This window comes from Ptychodera flava (assembly GCF_041260155.1).
Source record: "Ptychodera flava strain L36383 chromosome 23 unlocalized genomic scaffold, AS_Pfla_20210202 Scaffold_23__1_contigs__length_28996876_pilon, whole genome shotgun sequence".
Taxonomy (NCBI): Eukaryota; Metazoa; Hemichordata; class Enteropneusta; family Ptychoderidae; genus Ptychodera; species Ptychodera flava.
The window spans coordinates 8,168,728-8,194,579 of record NW_027248277.1 but is presented as its reverse complement, the minus strand read 5'-3'; the positions used below and the strand labels follow the sequence as shown (position 1 = coordinate 8,194,579).

The following is a 25,852-nucleotide window of genomic DNA, read 5'->3' as shown; positions in this document are numbered from 1 at the left end:
GATTGGTTGACTTTGCTGTTTCATATTCTTCAATTGTCATTAGTTGATGTGTCTGTGTAAGTGGCAGATTTCTGTGGGTTTCGGAACAGGTGCTACAAAGGTAATATCTGCAGTCAACACATCTGTGAGTTGCTGTATTCTGTTTGCAGCCTTCACATTTGATGTCAGTTCCCTGCATAGACTCCAGTTGTTGCTTGAATATCTCAATCAGATTGCTCATAAAGAAGTTGCCTTTTATCGCTGGCACTCCTCCGACAGGAAGCTGATATTGCTGTCGACATTCTGGACAGTTTAGAGATCCAGTCTTCTCAATAAGTGTGACTAAACACTGCTCACAGAATGTATGCAGACATGGTAGAATTTTAGGAGACTTGAACTGCTCCAGACAGATGGTACAACACAGGAAATCTTCACCAATTTCTTCCAAAACTTTGCGTTCAGAAGCAGCAGCCATTGTGCATAGGTGTGTCGGTAATCCAACCAGAGACAGGTACTGCTGATAGCAGATAGGGACCCTCAGAATGATATTGCAGATACCGTAAGTGTTGTCATGTGACTTATGAATGGTTACAGTTCTGAATCTATGCAAATTATATATTAACAATATTCAATAACCTACGGAGCCCTAGATGATTTACTTCCTGATCAGATGATCCATTATATTGAAGCTGTCATGTGACTAAGGACAAAGGTCATTTAAGAATAGTGTCAAAGACCTGTATAGATTTCTTATATAGCATTACAGCTATTGTATAGAACCCATAGCTGAACTTTATAAAGAACTCTGCGAGCAGTATACACAAAATTGACTCCCAAATGATTTAAGAAAGTGCCTTGATTAGACATTAACTGATTAAAGAGCTTTGGATACTACTTACGGCTGCGAATAGCAGGTTTTCTATTGAATCTTGCCAAAAGGTGTTATTATGTGATCTAACATTGGGTAAACACGACTGATGTGCATGATGGTGCTGGTAAGAATATTTGCAGTGACTGAGTACCAATACATGTATGCCATCAATCATATGAAACACTATGATAATATTTTGTGGAAATTGGAATGAACAGAATGGGAAGCATCCTCAGACAAACTATCCTTGAGGGTAAACTTCCTCTCATTTATTTGTCTAATTCTAATTTCAAAATTTCGAAAAAGTTTTTGAAGTAGGTCTCATGGAATACCAGCTTCATTTTCATATTAAACTAATGCATGATGCAAGCAGTTTTCGGCAAGTAATGTATTCCGTAATGACTTATTCACACAAATACTCACATATACGCACAGACATATTAACTGCTGTATATGTGTGTATGTTTACACACAAACACACACACAGCAGTTTCATTCATCCAATGCCACAATTGACAAGACTAAAATCCTTTCCAATTGTTGTTGCTCCTGTAAGCAGTCAATGACACCTGCATGTGTGATATTGTATCGTGTGGACTGCTACAAGAAAGGGTATGGCCTTTATCAGTACCAACAATTGTAAAACACAAAACTTAACCAAAAACAAATTTAATAAACTTAAAATCTATTGAGAATGCAGCTTCAATGAGGAACTTTACAGTAATATCACAGGAATCAGACAGACATCTATTTCACATCCTGAATCTATGAAAATTTGACATCATATTATTCAGTCTGTTAATAATGATGAACTTTGAAGATCTTCAGATGACAAATGATTTGAAACCATGATGTGTATATCAAATGAGTAAAAGTTATAAAAATAATAAGAAATTTCAAGTAAAGAAAATTAGTTTCCTTACTTGACATAGTTTGGTATCTGTATTGATACATTAAATACTCATTGCAGCTTATGGCATGACCTTCTCAACATGGCAACAACATTGGTACATGTACATACACAACCAGGCAGGGCACATATGAAGTGCGCCATCACATGGTGTGAGTCAGAGAACTTCTCTGCACACTATCTGACCAAAGCAGCCAGAAAAAAAATGGGAATAAATTTTATGACTTAGCCTTGGGATGATTCGTGACTTGTGGCTTCAGAGCAGAAATACCAACAGAAAGAAGCCTATTACAAAATGCTGGGGACATAACCAGTACGGTCACCAGATGATCAGTGTAAAAAGGTCCAATATGAAAATTTCTGTACTTAGCAAGAGCAACAGACAATGATCTTTGCCACTTTGACTGAACATGTGCAGTAGTCAGTGGCAAGAGAGTTGTGACTAACATTGAACTATTCTGCTGAAAATCACCTAGATTGACCAGTAATACACATGCTAAAATTCAAACATGAAAGGTGAAAGTATATACAGCTGTATTATTGCTGAATATTTTTAAGAACATATCACATTGTGGCGGCAATTATGAAGTTTTGTCTGTTGCTCTTGCTAATTACAGAAATTTTCATATTGGACCTTTCCCATGGATAACAAGCATACCCTGCCTGCAAGCCTGGATTGAATCCATGCATTCAAGATGGCCTTCCTGCCAACAAATGTCTCCAGGTGGTTTTCAGGGTAGGCATCATGGAGCAAGGCTTCATGGGAAATTCTATCTTCAACCACCTCCTGCATTGACACAGATAATAAACTCTGTCGGTTTTATCTGTTACTATGGCTGATATAATTTTTTTTGTGGTATTATAGATATATATACTTGCTAAGAGTGTAATGTTGAAAGATCAAGTCAGTATATTTGTAACACTGAGTGGAAGAAGCAGAGTTGAAGTTGCATATCCATGATTGTAGTTCTTACATGTACGGTGGTACAGTTTAGCCTGTGACTGCACAGAGATTAATTTTCCTTAAGTCAGCTCTATATAACATACCTTGTAAGTGAAAGACTTCAACTTTTGGTCAAACTTTCTTCAATAACACTTTCAACTATTCTCTTAACCCTTTGAGCGCTGTAATTTTTCCCACCAAAATTATAGTGTGCAACATTTTACCAATTTTGTGAATTTTTTTCGCAATATTTTTGGCAATTTTGGACCAAATGAACATCACATTTTATTGGCTTCAGATTTTTATCAAAATTTTAGCAAAAATTAGAAAAAAATTGACTGCACTGGGTGTACATTTTGATATAGGCGATAAAAATTGACTTTGGCGCTCAAAAGGTTAACAACTCTATAAAAGTCAGGTGTCACTATGCATTTAGTGGCACCTGATAATACTAAGAAACAAATTGCCCTACATTTACTGATATTTGAAATTCAAAATTGCCGCCATCCATGTGTTAACGCTATGGGAAAAATAAAATTTTCAATTCTCAAAAAAAACAAGATCGTGAAATTATTTCTTACTCCCAGAGCTTTTACATGAGCCCCGACCAGTAGACCAGAAAAGCATCGTGAGAATTTGAGAGTCTGAATATCTGTCCCTGAGGTGCATTCGACCACAAGTTCAATTTCCTTCGGAGAAAGCAAATATTGTTGAGTCAATGCAACATCCAGTTAATTTAGAAGGCACACATTCAGCTCTATCTCATAGGAATATTTGAAAATTTCTAAATTTCTGTGTATCACTGACTCTTATTGAGATGGAGATGTGACAGTTCATCAGAGGAATGCTACAAAGTATTTAGAACTGATCAATACACAATGCATAAAGTGTAGATAATATTCATAATATGGATACAATTTACCATACGTGTATTCACTGCATTGTTCTGTATGTACATTGTATTCAAAATACCAGATACAGTGCATAGACAAATGATTAAAGGGACAAAGTCGGCCATTTTTCATGAATTTTGTTTGATGCGAGATACTACTTACGGTATATTGTTTGACATGTTGAAAGATACTGAATGAATGGGTGATCATGCATATATTCGACCCCGGTTTTAGACAAATTAAATGAAACCATAGCGAAAATTAATTAATGGTAATGATTGTTTCATTAATTGTGTCTAAAACTGGGGTCGAATATATGCATGGTCACTCATTATTCAGTATCTTTCAACATGTCCAACAATATAAGTATAGTATCTTGTATCAACAAAATTCATGAAAAATGGCTGACTTTGTCCCTTTAATAACATATATTTTCTTGCAGAACAAAGAGCCATCCCTTGTCGTAGCTGTGATTACGCAGCGGTGCTGTGGCTTATCGATCGTGCTCGGGTCAAGGGTCAGTGCCACAGAACTGTGAGCCACCTCATAGACTTTTTTGGTAGCTTACCACGGCACCGATCGGTGTCACTGATTTAGTCCCCAAAATAATGGAAAAGGTATCTCTTTGAATATTCAATCTTTACCTACTTTATCACTGACTATCTAGGACTCATCTTCTACTCCTGCTAATTATTTTGACAGTGACAACATGCATTTTCAACAGTTTTTTTGGCTTCAGCTCGAACTTGAACTTTTGACCTCCACTACTTATTCCATATGTTTTACGTGAGAGGGCAAACATCGCATAAAATCATCGACGCCTTATGGCAAAATGGTTGAAAATATGTTCTTATTGTCAAGGAAGTTAGCAGGAGTAGAGAATGAGTCATAAATAGTCAATGATGAAGTTGGTATAAGTTGATTTATTCAAAGACTTTTACATTTCATTATTTGTGAGCTACCGACACCTATCGGTGGCATAGTAAACTATCAAAAGTCTACGGTATGGGGGTGGCTTGCAACGGTTCTGTGGTGCTGACCCTTGACCCGAGCACGAACGATAAGCTCCAGCACCGCTGCGTATATAATCACAGCTACCTACGTCAGTGTCTTGTCAGTTTTCTCTTACAGGACACTTGTACAGGGTAGCTTCCTTGATACCATACAGTGACACATACCAGCTGGTAAATAAAGTCTGAATACCCTAGGTACAATAGACTGCATGTACTGCAAATTGTATGGTACAAAATCTTCTGTCTAATTCGTGTGTATATTGACACACATGCACACAAGACGTACCTCATAAGGGTATTTCTTCAGAATGGTATTCTACAGGTTATGGAGAACTCAAGTTCCAAACTGTTCCATTGTGATCCACCAAGTACAGGTATGGGAAAGTTTGAGCAAAAATTTAAGCCTGTTTCACTTTTGAGGCACGTACTGTCTTAATTGTTCTGTGGAGAATATAGGGGATAGACAAGCAATATATACTAAGGTCTGACAATTTATACCCTAGATTAATTCTGCAATAAGTATAAGATGAAATATATTTACCGGGACTAATTCCATGGTACCATTGGTTCCTGTGACAACCAAAGTTGAGAAATTTGATACATTCTTCACCTTAACAACCCAGTCTGGCAGACTGATGGAAAAGAGAATGTAAAAGTTAATTTTAAAATTTCACAATTCAAATCTACAGCAGGTTTCCTTTGAAAATATAGAAATATTTTATCTTGGTTTGGAACAGTGCTACATAAAGATTTCATTTTTAAATATTGATGGGTGGTTAAGGTAATGGGGCAGTTCTCTAAATTGTCCTGTTAGTGCAAGAAGGTTGAAAATGACATTTTGGCAAAAATTACTGTTACTTCTGAAAATGATTTGAAATGACTTATTACATTGGCTTAAATTCACACCAAGTATAATATTTTTGAAATTTGAATATCAGTAAATTTTTGGCTACTATGTTTCTTCAAGTCTTGCCTTACCATCTTGTATAACAGAATTGTAACAAATTGTGTTAAATGTATGTGGAATAATTAATTCTGCAATTTTAAATAATTTTCAAACAGCAGACTGGCAAATTTTCTAAAAATTTAACACTCTTAATATCCATATTTCAAAAAATTTTATTCTACCGGACTATAAAGTGACAAAAGGACAAGTCTGGAAAGAGTGATAACATGGTATCTTGTTGGTCAAACTGATGCTTGGACCTGCACTGTACAGTTTACATATCATTATTATCCTAAGGGGGGTCAAGGTGGTTCATAATGGTAGGGAGTCCCCTTAAGAAACCTGATTGTTCATATAATACAGATTGAGGCCAGTGATCTTAAGGTGTGCCTGTTGTTACAATTTACCGTTACTACAGTACAAGTTGCCATAACTACTGCACAAGTCGCCATGACTACTACCATGATTATTGAACTCAGGTAGAATGTGACAACCTTATTTATACATACATGTAACCCTTGGGTAGTTTGACATCCACCAATCAGGTCTAAGAAATCAAGGGCAATTGCCAGGTAAAAAACACTGAACAAATAAACGCATATTTACCTGGTTACTGAATGGAGATTGATTCAACGTTTTCCGTTGTGCAGAAAGTGAATTTCGGACCACCAGCTTTATCCCTCATGTCAAGTGCACCTACACCGACTCCAGAAACATTCTGTTTCAGTTTGGCCTTATGGCGCAGTCCATCCTCAACACAACTCGGAAATATTTTCACTCCCTATAAAATAAGTTGCAATACATGCTGTACAAGGTACATTACTGTAACAGCACATTACACGATGACTTTTAATTGGGCCAAACTCTAAAGGTGTGCAAAAAATTCAATTAATAATGTAGAGCTTCTATGCAGCAACATGATTGCCTCATTCAAAAACAACAATAGGATGATTGGTAAATTCAAATTCTGGAATATTTTACCTCAGGTAGTAATCGTGGCAGCCAGTCCATGTTCTACGCTTGGCAAACATCTTCCAGCAGATCAAAGCCATCCATGGAAAGAACTATGGGTAAACTCCCAGCATACCCTGCTGCTTCCTTCAGAATGTCTGGAAACTGCGTTGTTAAATTCCTAAAGACAATGGATACCATAATATTAGAATTAACACTTTTAAGAACAAAAGTCTTAAACTAAAATTTTGCTGGTCCTTGGTTTACTGGAAAAGAATGTGAGAAGTTTAAATGTTTATTCAAATGGATGGCAATATGTAACTAATACATGGCCGGAAAAGGAAGTTGAAAACTCAAGTTGCTTTCTCTACACAAGACCAATTTTGATTAAGAAAGACAGCCAGCAAATATTGGTGAAAGGCTGGTCATTTTGTCAAAAAAAAATAAAAGTGCAAAGAATCAAGTTACCATAAAATTCTGATTAAAGCTATGGCTTTATTTCCCACACCTCACTACTGCTATTAAGTCTATTGTTTTGCAAATATGGTCTTTGTCTGTTGACAATAACCCACCAAACTACATTTCCTCTGCTCACTGGCCTAATAAAGTGACATTTTTTGATTTACTTTGGAATTTGCTCATGAAAACAAATGTCCTCATACATAAGCATCATCTCCTTCTGTTACCAGTAAGTTTGAAGATGCTGCTGCATGGTTACACTGTAAGAATTGCAAAGGCTGTACAGAAGAACTTAGAAACATGAATGATATGTATGATGGAGATAGAAGGGAGGTACACCAGTGTTTATTTTACAAACAATTCTAATTTATTTTTCTGTAACATCTTGCAACCATTACTGTAATATTGACAAGTCTATATCACACACAAATTAAAAGAATATGGACAATGAATATACCTAGTCAAAAAAGAGAAATAAGAGTTACATATGCAGGTTGATTGTCTGTACAGTCAGTTATCAATAAGCTAATGTGTTGTTGAACACGTACAACTGATATGATTCATGAATTTCAGTCTAGCTTTAATGCAATGATCATTGATAAACATTTAATTTTTGACTTCATGATGTTGGGTTTACATGAAATCAAACTCCTGTAGCAAACGTTTGCATCATTTTGCCATTCATCTGTTTGTCTCCATCTATTTTCACTCTCGGCATTGTGATGGGTCAAAGTTCATCTTGAGTTTGGCTAAAAATGCAGTGTTGATGAACACAACTATGGACTATATCCACACAAATACCATTATATATAAATTGAAATACACAGACATGTCACATTGAATTACATTATTCTGCTTGAGGTACAATTGTGCATTCTGAGACAGATATTCTAATTCTAAAATGTTTTCTGATCAATACTTTTTTGATCTACTGCTGTTGGGTTCTCATTTTAAAGCTCTTGGAGTAAGCAAAAATTTCACTGTCTTAGTTTTTAGAAAGTCAGTATCATCTGTCATGAAAATCAACATCTACTTCATAAAATATAGTTCTATAAATGTCTTTTCTATAGTCATTGACATAAACAAATAATCGTTGAACTCTCTAAGTAAAGAAAGACAAGTTTGTAAATCAACCCCCATACAATAAACTGATAAGATAAAATATCAAAAAAGAAAATATTTGTCAAACAATGGAAGACATGAAATGATAATCATGAATAGAATATTACAACTTCCTCTAAAGTTTATTCTATATTTTACCGACAATGCGAAAGTAGAATAACTTTATGACAATCTGAAGCCAAGCCATAAAATCTTTCATATTGAATTTCTTCACAGGGGCAGACCTCAATCCCTGCTTCTATCATTATAGGTTATTGACATTCACTGTTTGTGTGATTTTAGTCCTTTCTTCTCCTCTGAAGTTTGACACAGTTTGCTGCCCCTTTTAAACCTGGAAAAACCAAAGTTTCAATACTTTTCCACAAACTCAAATAAAAATATACAATACTCTAAATCTTCCCTCTGCTGTGCAAATTATACATGTCTATATATGGCAAGGAGATGAATCACCAAGTCTACTGAAATACTACATTTTTCTTGTTCTGCAACATACATGCATGTACATTTACATGATTGCATTATTTGTAATCTTGTCAGTGGCTCTTTGTCTTGCAATTTGACTGATATATATCAATCAACACAGTCTGGTATAATTTATTGCAATGCTTTCACTGTACAAACACTTTGATGCAGTGTTGTTAGTGTCAGCTACAACCACCCTGCAAGGTACATCATCTGTCAGTGCTATACCAATGGGATAGTTCAGCCCATCACCATCACTATCAATACGGCAAACAAACTTACCACTACTCTCAAACTTCAGTACACTACTAGGATGTGCAGTAACATAGACATATTTATCATTTTCAATTATTATTCCATGGGGGTATCTGATCTTACCATCCCCACTCTAACAATCAAAGGAATACAAATACTGGTCCTGTGCATTGAATACTTGGATACGATGGTTATTGTTGTCTGCTACAAATACCATTCCAGTACTTGAAATGACTACACCCCACGGCAAACTGAATTGCCCTTTCCCCTTACCTCCTGACCCAAATGATCTAAGGTATTTGCAATGCTGTGTATAAACCCTGACACAATCCCCACCATCATCTGTCACATAGACATTGCCATCTACAGGACTAATCCCAATACCATATGGATTTTTCAACTCATTTTGTCCAAAGTATCTGATGACATGTCCATTCTCATCACTAACAGTTACTTGCTTATTGCTGTTATCTAAACTATAGTGTGTGTTATCACTTGATATAGCTATATCACATGGTAAGAAAGGCTTCGCAAATTGTTTGAATTTTAAAATTTTCTTAAATGTTCCCTCTCTGGTAGTTATCTGCAACCTATTATTGCCATAGTCTGCAGTGACAATGTCTCTGTCTTTGTTTATGGCCACACTCCAGGGTTCGTTGTACTGTCCCTCAGCACTTCCTTGACTGCCAATGGTCTTCACCAATCCTTTGATGACAGGTATGATGACAGGACAGCCTGGTATTGGTTGATCTCCTATTGTCATGGTAACTTGATATTTTCCATCCAATTGTCCAGCCACTGTAACTCTGTGTGTACCATCTCTGTTATCGGCTACATGGATGTCTTCCCATGATGCATCAGGTTTTCTTACCTTGGCTTTCACTTGTTGTTTTGGATGACTTGGTTTCCTGCAGAATCTCTGGTTGTGATCACTAGGTCTGCAGAGTCACCTTTCCAGAATTGTTTTGGAATGTTTTTAACCGTACACTTTGATATAAACACATCAGATTTCAGTATTCCAAGAATTCCAGGCTTACTGTATTGATCACTCTGGTGTGAATGTTAAGTCTTCATGATTGGTGTCTACAGTAGTTTCCATGGTGATAAGTTGCTTGACGCAGGTACCAACATCACCCTTTGTGGAGAGAAGTTGAGCAGCATTCCCATGATGCATCAGTGTCTCTATGTAACTGCATGCACTCTTAATGTTACCATGTTTAAATTCCATCTCATCAATATCAACAGCTGCTCTTTTAATTTTCATTTTGTAAGTGTTTTTCAGTTCATCTATCAGTCTCTGCTCTTCTCTCTTTATTTTCTTGATGATTTCTTCTGCTTTCATTCTCACCTTCCTTTCTTCACTGCTGCATTGCTCTGTAAGATCATGGTGTATCTGCTTGGCCAGGGTTTTGTTCTTTTCAGCTTCCTGTTCTTTCACTTTCAGTTTGTCAACCATGGCTTTCAATTCTGTTTGATACTCATCTGCTGCATCTTTCAAGTCTCTGTGTACATGTTCTGGTATGCGGTGTTTGACAATGGTGCAGTTTGTACAGACAGGTACCTGACAGGTTTGACAGTAGAATTCGATTTCATTCTTTCTATGGAGACTGCAATATTCCACTGCTTGTAGTGTTACTACATTGGTTGACTTTGCTGTTTCATATTCTTGGATGGTCATCAGTTGATGTGTCTGCGTAAATGGTAGATTTCGATGTACTGTAACACAGTTGTTACAAAGATAATGTCTGCAGTCCATACACCTGTGAGTGGCTGTGTTCTTTGTGCAACCTCCACACCTGATCTCAGTTCCCTGCATAGACTCCAGTCGTTGCTTGAATATCTCAACCAGATTGCTCATAAAGAAGTTGCCTTTTATCGCTGGCACTCCTCCAACAGGAAGCTGATATTGCTGTCGACATTCTGGACAGTTTAGAGATCCAGTCTTCTCAACCAGTGTGACTAAACACTGCTCACAGAATGTATGCAGACATGGTAGAATTTTAGGAGACTTGAACTGCTCCAGACAGATGGTACAACACAGGAAATCTTCACCAATTTCTTCCAAAACTTTACGTTCAGGAGCAGCAGCCATTGTGCATAGGTGTGTCAGTAAACCAACTTGAGACAGGTACAGAGCTGATAGCAGATAAGGACCCTCAGACTGATATTGCAGATACTGTAAATGTTGTCATGTGACTTATGAATGGCTAAAGTTCTGAACCTATGCAAATCCTATATTAACAATATTCACTAACTTATGGAGCCCTGGATGACCTACTTCTTGATCAGACGATTCATTCCATTGAATGCTGTTATCCCGTGACCAAGGACAAGGGTCATTTTGACAAGAATACTGTCAAGGACCTGTACGGATTTCCTACTAGTTAGGTCTGTTAAATGATAGCATTACAGATCTTGTATAGAATCCTAAGCTGAACTTTATAAAGAACCCTAAGAGCAGTATGCTGTACACAAGATTGACTCCCAAATGATTTAAGAGAGTGCGTTGATTACACATTAACTGATTAAAGAACTTTGAATACTACTGTATGTATGTCAGCAAATAGCAGGTTTATTTCTATTAAATGTTGCCAAAAAGTGTTATTCAGTGATCCATGGATATATGACTGATAGGTATGGTAGCTATACCGGTAAGCATATTTGCAGTGACTGAGTACTAATATGCCATGACTCATATGACACACTATAAGATAATATTTTGTGGAAATTGGAATGAACATAATGGGAAGCATCCTCAGATTGATTTCATCAAGGGTAAAGTTCCTCTCATCGATTTATCTAATTTAATTTGAAAATTTTAAAAATTCTTATGAAGTAGTTTACCTGGAATACAAGCTTGATTTTCATTAAAATCATATTAAACAAACGCATGATGCAAGCAGTTTTAGGCAAGTCATGTATTCCGTAATGACTTATTCCCAAAAATACACACACATATGAAACTGCTGAATATGTGTGTATGTTTACACACAAACATGCACACACACAGCAGTTTCATTCATCCAATGCCACAATTGACAAGGCTAAAATCCTTTCCAATTGTTGTTGCTCCTGTAAGCGTGAATGACACCTGCATGTTTGATCTTATTGTATCATGTTGACTGCTACAAGAAAGGGGGTAGCTTCTATCTGTATCAACAATGGTAAAACACAAACCTTAACAAAAAAAAAATTAATTAACTTAAAATCTATTGATAATGCAGCTTCAATGAGGAACTTTACAGTAATATCACAGGAATCAGACAGACATATATTTCACATCCTGAATCTATGAAAATTTGACATCATATTATTCAGTCTGTTAATAATGATGAACTTTGAAGATCTTCTGATGACAAATGATTTGAAACCATGATGTGTATATCAAATGAGTAAAAGTTATAAAAATAATAAGAAATTTCAAGTAAACAAATTAGTTTCCTTACTTGACATAGTTTGGTACCTGTACTGATAAACTGAATCCTCATTGCAGCTTATGGCAACAACATTGGTACATGTACATACACAACCAGGCAGTGCAAGTGCGCCATCACATGGTGTGAGTCAGAGAACTTCTCTGCACACTATCTGGCCAAAGCAGCCTGAAAAAAAATGGGAATAAATTTTATGACTTAGCCTTAGGATGATTCGTGACTTGTGGCTTCAGAGCAGAGATACCAACAGAAAGAAGCATATTACAAGGGTGTTCTAAATGCTGGGGACATAACCAGTAAGGTCACCAGATGATCAGTGTAAAAAGGTCCAATATGAAAATTTCTGTACTTAGCAAGAGCAACAGACAATGATCTTTGCCACTTTGACTGAACATGTGCAGTAGTCAGAGGCAAGAGAGTTGTGACTAATTCGAACTATTCTGCTGAAAATCACCTAGATTGACCAGTTATACACATGCTAAAATTCAAACATGAAAGGTGAAAGTGTATACAGCTGAATTATTGCTGAATATTTATAAGACAGATGACATTGTGGCTGCAATTATGAAGTTTTGTCTGTTGCTCTTGCTAAGTACAGAAATTTTCATATTGGACCTTTCCCATGGATAACAAGCATACCCTGCCTGCAAGCCTGGATTGAATCCATGCATTCAAGATGGCCTTCCTGCCAACAAATGTCTCCAGGTGGTTTTCAGGGTAGGCATCATGGAGCAAGGCTTCATGGGAAATTCTATCTTCAACCACCTCCTGCATTGACACAGATAATAAACTCTGTCGTTTTATCTGTTACTATGGCTGATATAATTTTTTTTGTGGTATTATAGATATATATACTTGCTAAGAGTGTAATGTTGAAAGATCAAGTCAGTATATTTGTAACACTGAGTGGAAGAAGCAGAGTTGAAGTTGCATATCCATGATTGTAGTTCTTACATGTACGGTGGTACAGTTTAGCCTGTGACTGCACAGAGATTAATTTTCCTTAAGTCAGCTCTATATAACATACCTTGTAAGTGAAAGACTTCAACTTTTGGTCAAACTTTCTTCAATAACACTTTCAACTATTCTCTTAACCCTTTGAGCGCTGTAATTTTTCCCACCAAAATTATAGTGTGCAACATTTTACCAATTTTGTGAATTTTTTTTCGCAATATTTTTGGCAATTTTGGACCAAATGAACATCACATTTTATTGGCTTCAGATTTTTATCAAAATTTTAGCAAAAATTAGAAAAAAAATTGACTGCACTGGGTGTACATTTTGATATAGGCGATAAAAATTGACTTTGGCGCTCAAAAGGTTAACAACTCTATAAAAGTCAGGTGTCACTATGCATTTAGTGGCACCTGATAATACTAAGAAACAAATTGCCCTACATTTACTGATATTTGAAATTCAAATTGCCGCCATCCATGTGTTAACGCTATGGAAAAATAAAATTTTCAATTCTCAAAAAAACAAGATCGTGAAATTATTTCTTACTCCCAGAGCTTTTACATGAGCCCGACCAGTAGACCAGAAAAGCATCGTGAGAATTTGAGAGTCTGAATATCTGTCCCTGAGGTGCATTCGACCACAAGTTCAATTTCCTTCGGAGAAAGCAAATATTGTTGAGTCAATGCAACATCCAGTTAATTTAGAAGGCACACATTCAGCTCTATCTCATAGGAATATTTGAAAATTTCTAAATTTCTGTGTATCACTGACTCTTATTGAGATGGAGATGTGACAGTTCATCAGAGGAATGCTACAAAGTATTTAGAACTGATCAATACACAATGCATAAAGTGTAGATAATATTCATAATATGGATACAATTTACCATACGTGTATTCACTGCATTGTTCTGTATGTACATTGTATTCAAAATACCAGATACAGTGCATAGACAAATGATTAAAGGGACAAAGTCGGCCATTTTTCATGAATTTTGTTTGATGCGAGATACTACTTACGGTATATTGTTTGACATGTTGAAAGATACTGAATGAATGGGTGATCATGCATATATTCGACCCCGGTTTTAGACAAATTAAATGAAACCATAGCGAAAATTAATTAATGGTAATGATTGTTTCATTAATTGTGTCTAAAACTGGGGTCGAATATATGCATGGTCACTCATTATTCAGTATCTTTCAACATGTCCAACAATATAAGTATAGTATCTTGTATCAAACAAAATTCATGAAAAATGGCGACTTTGTCCCTTTAATGACATATATTTTTTACAGCACAAAGGGCCATCCCTTGTCATAGCTGTGATTAGCAGCAGTGCTGTGGCTTATCGATCGTGCTCAGGTCAAGGGTCAGTGCCACAGAACTGTGAGCCACCTCATAGACTTGTATGGTAGCTTACTACGGCACCGATCGGTGTCACTGATTTAGCTCACAAAATAATGAAAAAGGTATCTCTTTGAATAAATCAATCTTTACCTACTTTATCACTGACTATCTACGACTCATCTCCTACTCATCTCTACTCCTGCTAATTATTTTGACAGTGACAACATGCATTTTCAACAGTTTTTTTGGCTTCAGCTCGAACTTGAACTTTTGACCTCCACTACTTATTCCATATGTTTTACGTGAGAGGGCAAACATCGCATAAAATCATCGACGCCTTATGGCAAAATGGTTGAAAATATGTTCTTATTGTCAAGGAAGTTAGCAGGAGTAGAGAATGAGTCATAAATAGTCAATGATGAAGTTGGTATAAGTTGATTTATTCAAAGACTTTTACATTTCATTATTTGTGAGCTACCGACACCTATCGGTGGCGTAGTAAACTATCAAAACTCTATGGGGTTGGCTTGCAGCGGTTCTATGGTGGTGACCCTTGACCTGAGCATGAACGATAAGCTCCAGCACCGCTGCGTATATAATCACAGCTACCTACGTCCAGTGTCTTGTCAGTTTTCTCTTACAGGACACTTGTACAGGGTAGTTTCCTTGATACCATACATTGACACATACAAGCTGGTAAATAAAGTCTGAATACCCTAGGTACAATAGACTGCATGTACTGCAAATTGTATGGTACAAAATCTTCTGTCTAATTCGTGTGTATATTGACACACATGCACACAAGACGTACCTCATAAGGGTATTTCTTCAGAATGGTATTCTACAGGTTATGGAGAACTCAAGTTCCAAACTGTTCCATTGTGATCCACCAAGTACAGGTATGGGAAAGTTTGAGCAAAAATTTAAGTCTGTTTCACTTTTGAGGCGCATACTGTTTAATTGTTCTGTGGAGAATATAGGGGATAGACAAGCAATAAATACTAAGGTCTGACAATTTATACCCTAGATTAATTCTGCAATAAGTATAAGATGAAATATATTTACCTGGAATAATTCCATGGTACCATTTGTTCCCGTGACAACTAAAGTTGAGAAATTTGATACATTCTTCACCTTGACAATCCAGTCTGGCAGACTGATGGAAAAGAGAATGTAAAAGTTAATTTTAAATTTCACAATTCAAATCTACAGCAGGTTTCCTTTGAAAATGTAGAAATAATTTATCTTGGTTTGGAACAATGCTTCATAAAGACTGCATTTTTAAATATTGATGGGTGGTTCAGGTAGTGGGGCAGTTCGCTAAATTGTCCTGTTAGTGCAAGAATGTCGAAACTGACATTTAGGCAAAAATTACTGTTCTTTGAAAATGATCTGAAATGACTTATTACTTTTGGCTTAAATTCACACTAATTAAAATATTTTTGCAATTTAAATATCAGTAAATTTTGTCTACTTTATTTATTTAAATTATTGACTTGTCAACTTGTACGACAGAATTTAACAAATTGTGTTAAATTTATGTGGAATAATTAATTCTGCAATTTTAAATAATTTTGAAAATGAATTTGCACAAACAGCAGACCAGCAAATTTTCTCAAAATTTGACACTCTTAATATCCATTTTTCAAAAAATGTATTCTACCGTACTATAAAGTACGTGACAAAAGAGAAGTCTGGAAAGAGTGAGAACATGGTATCTTGTTGGTCAAGACTGATGCTTGGACCTGCACTGTACAGTTTACATATCATTATTATCCTAAGGGGGGTCAAGGTGGTTCATAATGGTAGGGAGTCCCCTTAAGAATCCTGATTGTTCATATAATACAGATTGAGCCATGTGATCTTAAGGTGTGCCTGTTGTTACAATTTACCGTTACTACAGTACAAGTTGCCATAACTACTGCACAAGTCGCCATGACTACTACCATGATTATTGAACACAGGTAGAATGTGACAACCTTATTTATAGTAATCCTGGGTAACCCTGGGTAGTTGAAATCCACTAATCAGGTCTACGAAATCAGGAGCGATTGCCAGGTAAAAACACTAAACAAATACACACACATTTTCATACATGGTTACTGAATGGAGATTGATTCAACGTTTTCCGGTGTGCAGAAAGTGCTTCTGACCACCAGCTTTATCCCCCCTGTCAAGTGCACCTACACCGACTCCAGAAACATTCTGTCTCAATTTGGCCTTATGGCGCAGTCCATCCTCAACACAACTCGGTAATATTTTCACTCCCTATAAAATAAGTTGCAATACATACCGTACATGGTACATTACTGTAACAGCACATTACACAATGACTTTTAATTGGCCAAAACTCTTAGCTGTACAAAAAATTCAATTAACAATGTAGAGCTTCTATGCAGCAAGGTGATTGGTTCATTCATAAACTACAATACAAATAGAATGACTGGTTAATTCAAATTCTGGAATATTTTACCTATGGTACTAATAGTGGCAGACAGTCCATGGTCTTTGCTTGATGAACATCTTCAAGCAGATCCAACTCATCTGTACAAAGAACTATGAGTAAATTCCCAGCATACATTGCTTCTTCCTTTTGAATGTCTGCAAACTGAGTGGTTCAATTTCAAAGACAATGGATATCGTGATAATAAAATTTACAATTGTAAGTACAAAGGTCTGAAACTAAAATTTTGCTGGTGAGAAAATGATCATTTGTTCTACCTTTACCGGAAAAGAATGTGAGAAGTTTAAATATTTATTGAAAAGGTGGCTAAATGTAATTAACACATGGCCTGGGAAGGAAGTGAAAACTGAAGTTTTTTCCCTAAATAAGACCAATTTGGATTAGGAGAGATAGCAAGCAAAAATTGGTGAAAGGCTGGTCATTTTGTCAAAACCCCCCCCCCCCCCCCAAACACAAAGAATCAAGTTGCCATAAAATTCTGATTAAAGCCTGCTTTATTTCCCACATCTCACTACTGCTAAGTCTATTTGTTTTTGCAAAATATGGTCTTTGCCTGTTGACAATGACCCATCAAGCCATATTTCCTCTGCTCACTGGCCGACAAAGTGACATCTTTTGAGTTACTTTGGAATTTGCTTACGAAAACAAACATCCTTCAAACATAAGCATCATGTCCTTCTGTATCACCAGTAAGTTTGAAGATGCTGCTGCATGGTTACACTGTAGGAATTGCAAAGGCTGTACAGAAGAACTTAGAAACATGAATGATGTGTATGATGGAGATAGAAGGGAGGTACACCAGTTTTTATTTTACAAAAAATTCTAATTTATTTTTCTGTAACATCTTGCAACCATTACTGTAATATTGACAAGTCTATATCACACACAAATTAAAAGAATATGGACAATGAATATACCTAGTCAAAAAAGAGAAATAAGAGTTACAATGTCAGTGCTGGCTGATTGTCTGTGCAATTATCAATAAGCTACAGTGTCAATGAACAAGTACCAGCCCAGTTTGAATGCAATGATCATTGGTAAACATTTACTTTTTGACTTCATGATGTTGGGTTTACATGAACTCAAACACCTGTAGCAAAACTTTTGCATCATTTTGTAATTCTTCAGTCAGTCTCCCTCTATTTTCACTCTCAGCATTGTGATGGGTCAAAGTTCATCTTTAGTGTGACTAAAAATAGCGTCAATGACACTGTAGCTCCCATCCTGGACTATTTAGTGTTTGTTCTCTGGTCAGATATTTGAACATGTGTGAAAGGGATAAAGTGCATGAAGTGAAAATACTTAAATGTAATGTACTGGAGACAGTGAAATATGTTTTAATGTATTTATTCAGAATATAAAATGGAAAAAATACAGAATTAGAAATATCGTATACTGTGATACAACCATTAACTAAACAAGTCATTGACAATGACAGTCCCCACTTGTAATAGGAGTATTAGTCTTGATGGGGCAGGGAAATGTGGTCATTAAGAAGTATCACTGGAGTGTATATGTTGAGATCTATGGGCAAATAGGTCTATGTCGTTGTTCCCAATTTGAAACACATGAGGCATGTCTAAGTTATGGTTCTAAATTGGGAAAAAAGATCAGACCTCTAGCAGTATTGGCCAGCCAAGAAATACATATGTGCATAATAAATGAGGTACAAGATGTGACATCTTAAGGTCTAATATCCTATCAAAATTGGAGGGTATAGAACTTGTGGTTACTGAGATATGCATATATATGTATAATCAAGGTCAAAGGTCATTGAGGTTACATGACATTTTGAAAAAAAATTATATTGCTAATTAATCCCTATATGCCAAAAAATCAGACCTCTAGCTCTATTCACTTGCCCAGAATTAGATGTGTGCAAAATTAATGAGGTAAAGCATGTGTTGTCATAAGGTCTCCCATCCTACTAAATACAAAGGACATAGCACTTGTAGTTACTTATTTATTGACATAAACATATATTTTAGGTAAAAGGTCATCAAGGTCACATGACATTTGGTCAAAAAATTCTCTCCTATAGTTATCCCTATATACCAAAAATCAGACATCCAGCTCTATTGGCTTGCTCAGAATGAGATATGTGCATAATTAATGAGCTACAGTATGTGGCATCATAAGGTGTCCAATCATACCAGATATGAAGGGTGTAGCACTTGTGGTTACTGAGTTATGGACAAATATGTATATTTGAGGTCAAAGGGCACCGAGGTCACATTACATTTGTCAAAAAAAATTCTCTCCTATAGTTATCCCTATATATCAAAAATCAGACCTCTGGCTCTATTGGCTTGCTCAAAATTAGATATGCACATAATTAATGAGGTACAATATGTGGCATCATAAGGTGTCCCATCATACTATACATGAAGGGTGTAGCACTTGTGGTTACTGAGTTATGGACAAATATGTATATTTGAGGTCAAAGGTCACCGAAGTCATGTCACATTTTGTCAAAAAAATTGTATTGCTAGGTTATCCCTATGTACCAAATATAGTTATCAAAACAAACCATCAATTGTATGAAACATGGGCCTAAATACAGACAGACTGACATTCACAGACTGGCACAGAGTGATGACATTGACCCCAAGTGTGCTTGGCCCATGAAGAGTGATAAAGATATAACAAAAACTGAATGTAATGATAAAATAGTTAAGTATAGGCCTGCAGACACTGAGGGTGAATATGTTACAGCAATTTGATTAGTTTCTTTTCGTTTTCTACTTCTGTGATAATTTTTAAGACAATCAAACTGCAAGGCAGTTTTAATATTTAATTGACATAATTAAATTTAATATTTAATATTTAATTATTTATATAATTTAATTGACATACATGTTATCTTTTACAAGCACACAGCAAACTGTTCTTGATTTTTCATTTACAATATTTGACATTGACTGAAATACATAACATGCAACCAATATTTACATTTTGCCCATGCACCAGATACATGGAGAGATTTCAACATGCAATCATTAACTCAGAAACCCTATAGGGAAAAGTAAACATTGTTTTCTTCCAGAACAGCTGGTATATCCACATCTGGAGCAACTTACAAACTTAACCAATTACACAAGGATGATGACACAAGAGATAAAGTTAAACTGTGGTGAACTTAACTATTCCTTTCAAATCCTTACCTAACTTGATTGACATCCTAAACTAAAATACACTGCATGTTTAATGGCACACAAAACAAAGATTGATGAGGAACATCTTTTTTATCCGATACACTGTACATTCTTTTTTTCCCACTATCCCACCTTTTCTTTTTGACAAACCTTCTGTGGCTGATTTTTTTATTGACATTTGTTTGGATTTTTTTCAAAATCTGCCAGGACCCCCCCCCCCCCCCCTCCATCACTCTTTAACATTGAAAAAAAACTTTGAATATATTTGTTGGAAACCAAACCTGCTGAAATCACCTCAGCTATGTTTTCTCATTATTTTTTACCACATTTCAACACCAAATACAGTTTACCATTTCAAATGCTTACTGAATCACAACATTATCTTAAACATAGGGCCAATGTCCCTGAAGCTACTATAGACATGGATACAAAATTAAGTATTTCCTGACTGTATGAAATCATCTCACTAAGGTCATCCTAGGGACCTGTTAACCAAATATTAAAGCTGTCTGACCAGCGGTTTTGAAAAAAACAAGCGACCCAATAGTCGACAGAGCTCTGCTGTGTTATGTAGAGAGCAACTTTTTGTGACATATGTATTGATGAAGATGGTTGAGATCTTTGATAGCTCATTTCAGGATGGCCTGACCTAAAATGGCAACATTAGCTGCAAAAATACAAAATTGACGATTTCATCATAATTATGTATAAAAATGTATACAAAATATCAAAGCTATCACATGAGTAACTTTTGAGAAACAAATATTTTGACCAAAAATGGCAAAAATTGACCCAAAAATACAAAAATTGAAGATTTCATCCAATTTCACTATATCACACTAGGAGAACCCCCAGGAACCTGTATACCAAATATCAAAGGCATCAGACAAGTAGTTTTTGAGAAACACATTTTTTGACCAAAAATGTCAAAAATTGCACCAAAAATACAAAATTGCAGATTTCATCATATATTCTATATATCATATTTAGTTTATCTGTAGGAACCTGTATACCAAATATCAAAGCTGTCAGACAAGCGGTTTTGATGAAATAAATTTTTGACCAAAAATGACAAAAAAATTCCTTAAAAATACAGATTTGCATATTTCATCACAATTTGAACAAATCCAAATTGGGTTATCCCTAGGGACCTGTATACCAAATATCAAAGCTGTCAGACGAGCGGTTTTGATGAAATAAATTTTTGACCAAAAATGACAAAAAAATTCCTTAAAAATACAGATTTGCATATTTCATCACAATTTGAACAAATCCAATTTGAGTTATCCCTAGGGACCTGTATACCAAATATCAAAGCTGTCTGACCAGCGGTTCATGAAGAAGAAGATTTTTTACCAAAAACGCCTTTTTTGGCACTAATTTGTATATTTTCAACAATATCAAAAATCAAAAAAAGCACAATTATTTCTGGTCAACCCAAAGTACTTACATGCTAATTTTTCATGTAATCTGCTCAGTGGTTATTGAGATTTTCAATTTTGACTGTTTTTACATTTTTTCACTTAATTTGCATATTTTTGGCAATGACAACTTCATTTGAACAAAATCTCATCTACAGCCCATCATCCATGTACACACCAAATATCAAGATGAAATGTGCAGGGGTTTCGGAGTTTTTGATGTTGACGGACAGACATACAGACATACAGACAGACATACATACAGACATACAGACATACAGACATACATACAGACAGACATTTCCCTAGCCTATAAGAATAGCTTCCATTGCCATATATACATATGGCTATGGGAGCTAAAAATGCAGTGTTGATGAACACAACTATGGACTATATCCACACCAATACCAGTACATATAAATTAAAATACAGAGACATGTCACGTTGAGTTACATTATGTGCATTAATGCATGGTGCTCGTCACCTGTTTGTCTCAACCTTTCACTGGCGGCCATTTTATTCTAATGTTGAGTGTCACTCCTGGTGAGTTCGTTGTTTGTCATTGTGTCTTCTTTGTCTTTGTATGCCAGTGATGAAGTTTAATAATAAATAAATAAATAAAAATAAATAAATAAATGTGCATTCAGAGACAGATATTCTGGTTCTAAAATGACTGTCTGATCAATACTTTTTTAATCTAGTCTTTAAAGTCAGTATCTTCTGTCATGAAAATCAACATCTACTTCATAAAATATAGTTCTATAAATGTCTTATCTATAGTCATTGACATAAACAAATAATCGTTGAACTCTCTATGTAAAGACAAGTTATGTTTGTAAATCAACCCCAATACAATAAACTGATAAGATAAAATATCAAAAAAGAAAATATTTGTCAAACAATGGGAGACATGAAATGATAATCATAAATAGAATATTACAAGTTCCTCTAAAGTTTATTCTATATTTTACCGACAATGCGAAAGTAGAATAACTTTATGACAATCTGAAGTCAACGCATAAATTCTTTCACATTGAATTGCTTTACAGGGGCAGACCTTAATCCCTGATTCTATAATTAGTTGTCATTGACATTCACTGTTTGTGTGATGTTAGTCCTTTTTTCTCCTTTGAAGTTAGGCACAGTTTGCTGCCCCTTTTAAACCTAGAAAACCTAAGTTTCAATACTTTTCCACGACCTTAAATTGCTAATTGATTACAAAAATACAATACTCTGTATCTTCCCTTTGCTATGTGAATTATACATGTCTATGGCAAGAGAAGCTGAATCACAGTCTACAGAAATACAACATTTTTCCTTGTTCTGCAACATACATGCATACGTGTACATTTAACATGTCATTGATTGTATTATTTGTAATCCTGTCAGTGGCTCTTTGTCCCATAATTTGACTGATATCAATAAAAAAACACAGTCTGGTACAATTTTTTGTGATGTTATCACTGTACAAACACTTTGATGCAGTGGTTGTTGGTATCAGCTACAACCACCCTGCAAGGTACATCATCTGTCAGTGCTATACCAGAGGGGTTGTCAGCCCATCACTATCACTATCAATACGACAAACAAACTTACCTCTACTCTCAAACTTCAGTACACTAGCAGTCGCAATAACATAGACATATTTATCATTTTCAATTGCTATTCCTGTTGGGGATCTCATCCCACCATCCCCACTCTGACAATCAAAGGAATACAAATACTGGTCATGTGCATTGAATACCTGGATACGCTGGTTATTGTAGTCTGCTACAAATACCATTCCAGTAGTTGCTATGACTACACCCCAGGGACTATTGAATTGCCCTTGACCTTTACCTTCTGACCCAAATGACCTCAGGTATTTGCCATGTTGTGTATAAACCCTGACACAATGCCCATCCCAGTCTGTCACATAGACATTGCCATCTACAGGACTAATCCCAATACCATATGGATTTTTCAACTCATTTTGTCCAAAGTATCTGATGACATGTCCATTCTCATCACTGACAACTACTTGCTTATTGTTGTCATCTAAACTATAGTGTGTATTATCACTTGATATAGCTATATCACATGGTGTGAAAGGCTTCTTAAACTGTTTGAATTTTAAAAGTTTCTTAAATGTTCCCTCTCTGGTGGTTATCTGCAACCTATTATTGTCTTTGTCAGCAGTGACAATGTCTCTGTCTTTGTTTATGGCCACACTCTGGGATGGCTGTACTGTCCCTCAGCACTTCCTTGACTGCCAATGGTCTTCACCAATCCTTTGATGACAGGTATGATGACAGGACAGCCTGGTATTGGTTGATCTCCTATTGTCATGGTAACTTGATATTTTCCATCCAATTGTGCAGCCACTGTAACTCTGTGTGTTCCATCTCTGTTATTAGCTACATTGATGTCTTCCCATGATGCATCAGGTTTTCTTACCTTGGCTTCCACTGGTTGTTTTGGGATGACTTGTTTTCCTGTGGAATCTCTGGTTGTGATCAGTATGTCTGCAGAGTCACCTTTCCAGAGTTGTTTTGGAATGTTTTCAACCATGCACTTTGATATACGCACATCAGATTTTAGTATTCCAAGAATTCCAGGCTTACTGTATTGATCACTTGGTGTGAATGTTAAGTCTTCATGATTGGTGTCTACAGTAGTTTCCATGGTGATAAGTTGCTTGACGCAGGTACCAACATCACCCTTTGTGGAGAGAAGTTGAGCAGCATTCCCATGATGCATCAGTGTCTCTATGTAACTGCATGCACTCTTAATGTTACCATGTTTTAATTCCATCTCATCAATATCAACAGCTGCTCTTTTAATTTTCATTTTGTAATTGTTTTTCAGTTCATCTATCAGTCTCTGCTCTTCTCTCTTTATTTTCTTGATGATTTCTTCTGCTTTCATTCTCACCTTCCTTTCTTCTCTGCTGCACTGCTCTGTAAGATCACTGTGTATCTGCTTGGCATGGGTTTTTTTCTTTTCAGCTTCCTGTTCTTTCACTTTCAGTTTGTCAACCATGGCTTTCATTCTGTAAGATACTCATCTGCTGCATCTTTCAAGTCTCTGTGTACATGTTCTGGTATACGATGTTTGACTATGGTGCAGTTTGTACAGACAGGTACCTGACAGGTTTCACAGTAGAATTCAATTTCATTCTTTGGATGAACACTGCAATATTCCACTGCTTGAAGTGTCACAGGACTGGTTGACTTTGCAGTTTCATATTCTCCAATGGTCATTAGTTGATGTGTCCGTGTGAGTGGCAGATTTCTATGGGCTTCCGAACAGGTGTCACAAAGATAATATCTACAGTCCACACACCTGTGAGTGGCTGTATTCTGTTGGCAGCCTTCACATTTGATGTCAGTTCCTTGCATAGACTCCAGTCGTTGCTTGAATATCTCGATTAGATTTCTCATAAAGAAGTTGCCTTTTATCGCTGGCACTCCTCCAACAGGAAGCTGATATTGCTGTCGACATTCTGGACAGTTTAGAGATCCAGTCTTCTCAACCAGTGTGACTAAACACTGCTCACAGAATGTATGCAGACATGGTAGAATTTTAGGAGACTTGAATTGCTCCAGACAGATGGTACAACACAGGAAATCTTCACCAATTTCTTCCAAAACTTTACGTTCAGGAGCAGCAGCCATTGTGCATAGGTGTGTTAGTAAACCAACTTGAGACAGGTACAGAGCTCATAGCAGATAGGGACCCTAAGAATGATATTGCAGATACCGTAAATGTTGTCATGTGACTTATGAATGGCTAAAGTTCTGAACCTATATGCAAATCCTATACTAACAATATCCACTAACTTATGGAGCCCTGGATGACCTACTTCTTGATCAGACGATTCCATCGAATGCTGTCATGTGACTTAGGTTTAAAGGTCATTTGACTAGAGTGCTGTCAAAGACCTGTTCTTAGGTCTGTTACACCTCGGCTCGAAAAGGCCCGGGATCGCAATTAACTGAGGTGTTAAAAAGATTATGAGGCGTTTCTGTCTTTTGTCTTCTTTTGAAATTGCAATCATTATATAAATATGTTGCTAGATTTTTGAATTAAGTCCGCACAGGAGTTTAAATGATGGCATTACAGCTGTTGTACAAAACCCTAAGCTGAACTTTTATACAGAACCCTAGGGGCAGTATGGTGGACACAAGATTGACTCTCCACTCACTCAAGAAAATGCCTTGATTACAGAAATATTCACTGATTAAAGAGCTTTGGATAAAATTTACAGTGGCTAACAGATGTTTCT

At 36.1% G+C, this 25,852-nt stretch overlaps 4 protein-coding genes across 5 annotated transcripts in view; all 4 read right to left on the bottom strand.

Annotated features, from left to right (window-relative positions):
- Positions 1-6,541: 6,541 nt before the first annotated feature.
- The window catches only part of LOC139124174 (uncharacterized), a 28,300-nt gene continuing 8,989 nt past the window's right edge, over positions 6,542-25,852 (bottom strand). Inside the window, exon 5 of one of the 2 annotated variants that reach the window (XM_070690315.1) lies at positions 6,542-6,687. The gene's annotated coding sequence lies outside the window, so the exon portion shown is untranslated. Of the gene's footprint in view, positions 6,688-17,028; positions 17,154-25,852 lie in introns of those variants that run through there. The other variant, XM_070690316.1, reaches the window with a different exon arrangement.
- Positions 9,850-10,896, bottom strand: LOC139123737 (E3 ubiquitin-protein ligase TRIM56-like). The gene has a single exon (XM_070689891.1). It carries the CDS (start codon positions 10,894-10,896, stop codon positions 9,850-9,852), a length of 1,047 nt encoding a protein of 348 aa, XP_070545992.1.
- On the bottom strand, positions 11,820-24,615 carry LOC139123736 (tripartite motif-containing protein 2-like). Its single transcript, XM_070689890.1, has 6 exons — positions 23,813-24,615; positions 23,182-23,627; positions 16,224-16,239; positions 15,611-15,701; positions 12,878-13,006; positions 11,820-11,876 (listed from the first exon to the last, which is right to left on the bottom strand). Exons 1-6 carry the CDS (start codon positions 24,613-24,615, stop codon positions 11,820-11,822), a joined length of 1,542 nt encoding a protein of 513 aa, XP_070545991.1.
- LOC139123735 (E3 ubiquitin-protein ligase TRIM56-like) lies at positions 24,612-25,241 on the bottom strand. The gene has a single exon (XM_070689889.1). It carries the CDS (start codon positions 25,239-25,241, stop codon positions 24,612-24,614), a length of 630 nt encoding a protein of 209 aa, XP_070545990.1.

What these genes read in the sequence shown, in the direction of transcription:
- LOC139123737 (XM_070689891.1), bottom strand. Translation starts at nt 10,896, where the DNA reads ATGGCTGCTGCTCCTGAACGTAAAGTTTTGGAAGAAATTGGTGAAGAT.
- LOC139123736 (XM_070689890.1), bottom strand. Translation starts at nt 24,615, where the DNA reads ATGAAAGCCATGGTTGACAAACTGAAAGTGAAAGAACAGGAAGCTGAA. An exon ending in CAAGGAAGTGCTGAGGGACA is followed by an intron (nt 23,628 to 23,812) that starts GTACAGCCATCC and finishes TACACACTATAG; the next exon opens with TTTAGATGACAACAATAAGC. An exon ending in AATCCAGGCTTGCAGGCAGG is followed by an intron (nt 11,877 to 12,877) that starts GTATGCTTGTTA and finishes TCACGCTTACAG; the next exon opens with GAGCAACAACAATTGGAAAG.
- LOC139123735 (XM_070689889.1), bottom strand. Translation starts at nt 25,241, where the DNA reads ATGGCTGCTGCTCCTGAACGTAAAGTTTTGGAAGAAATTGGTGAAGAT.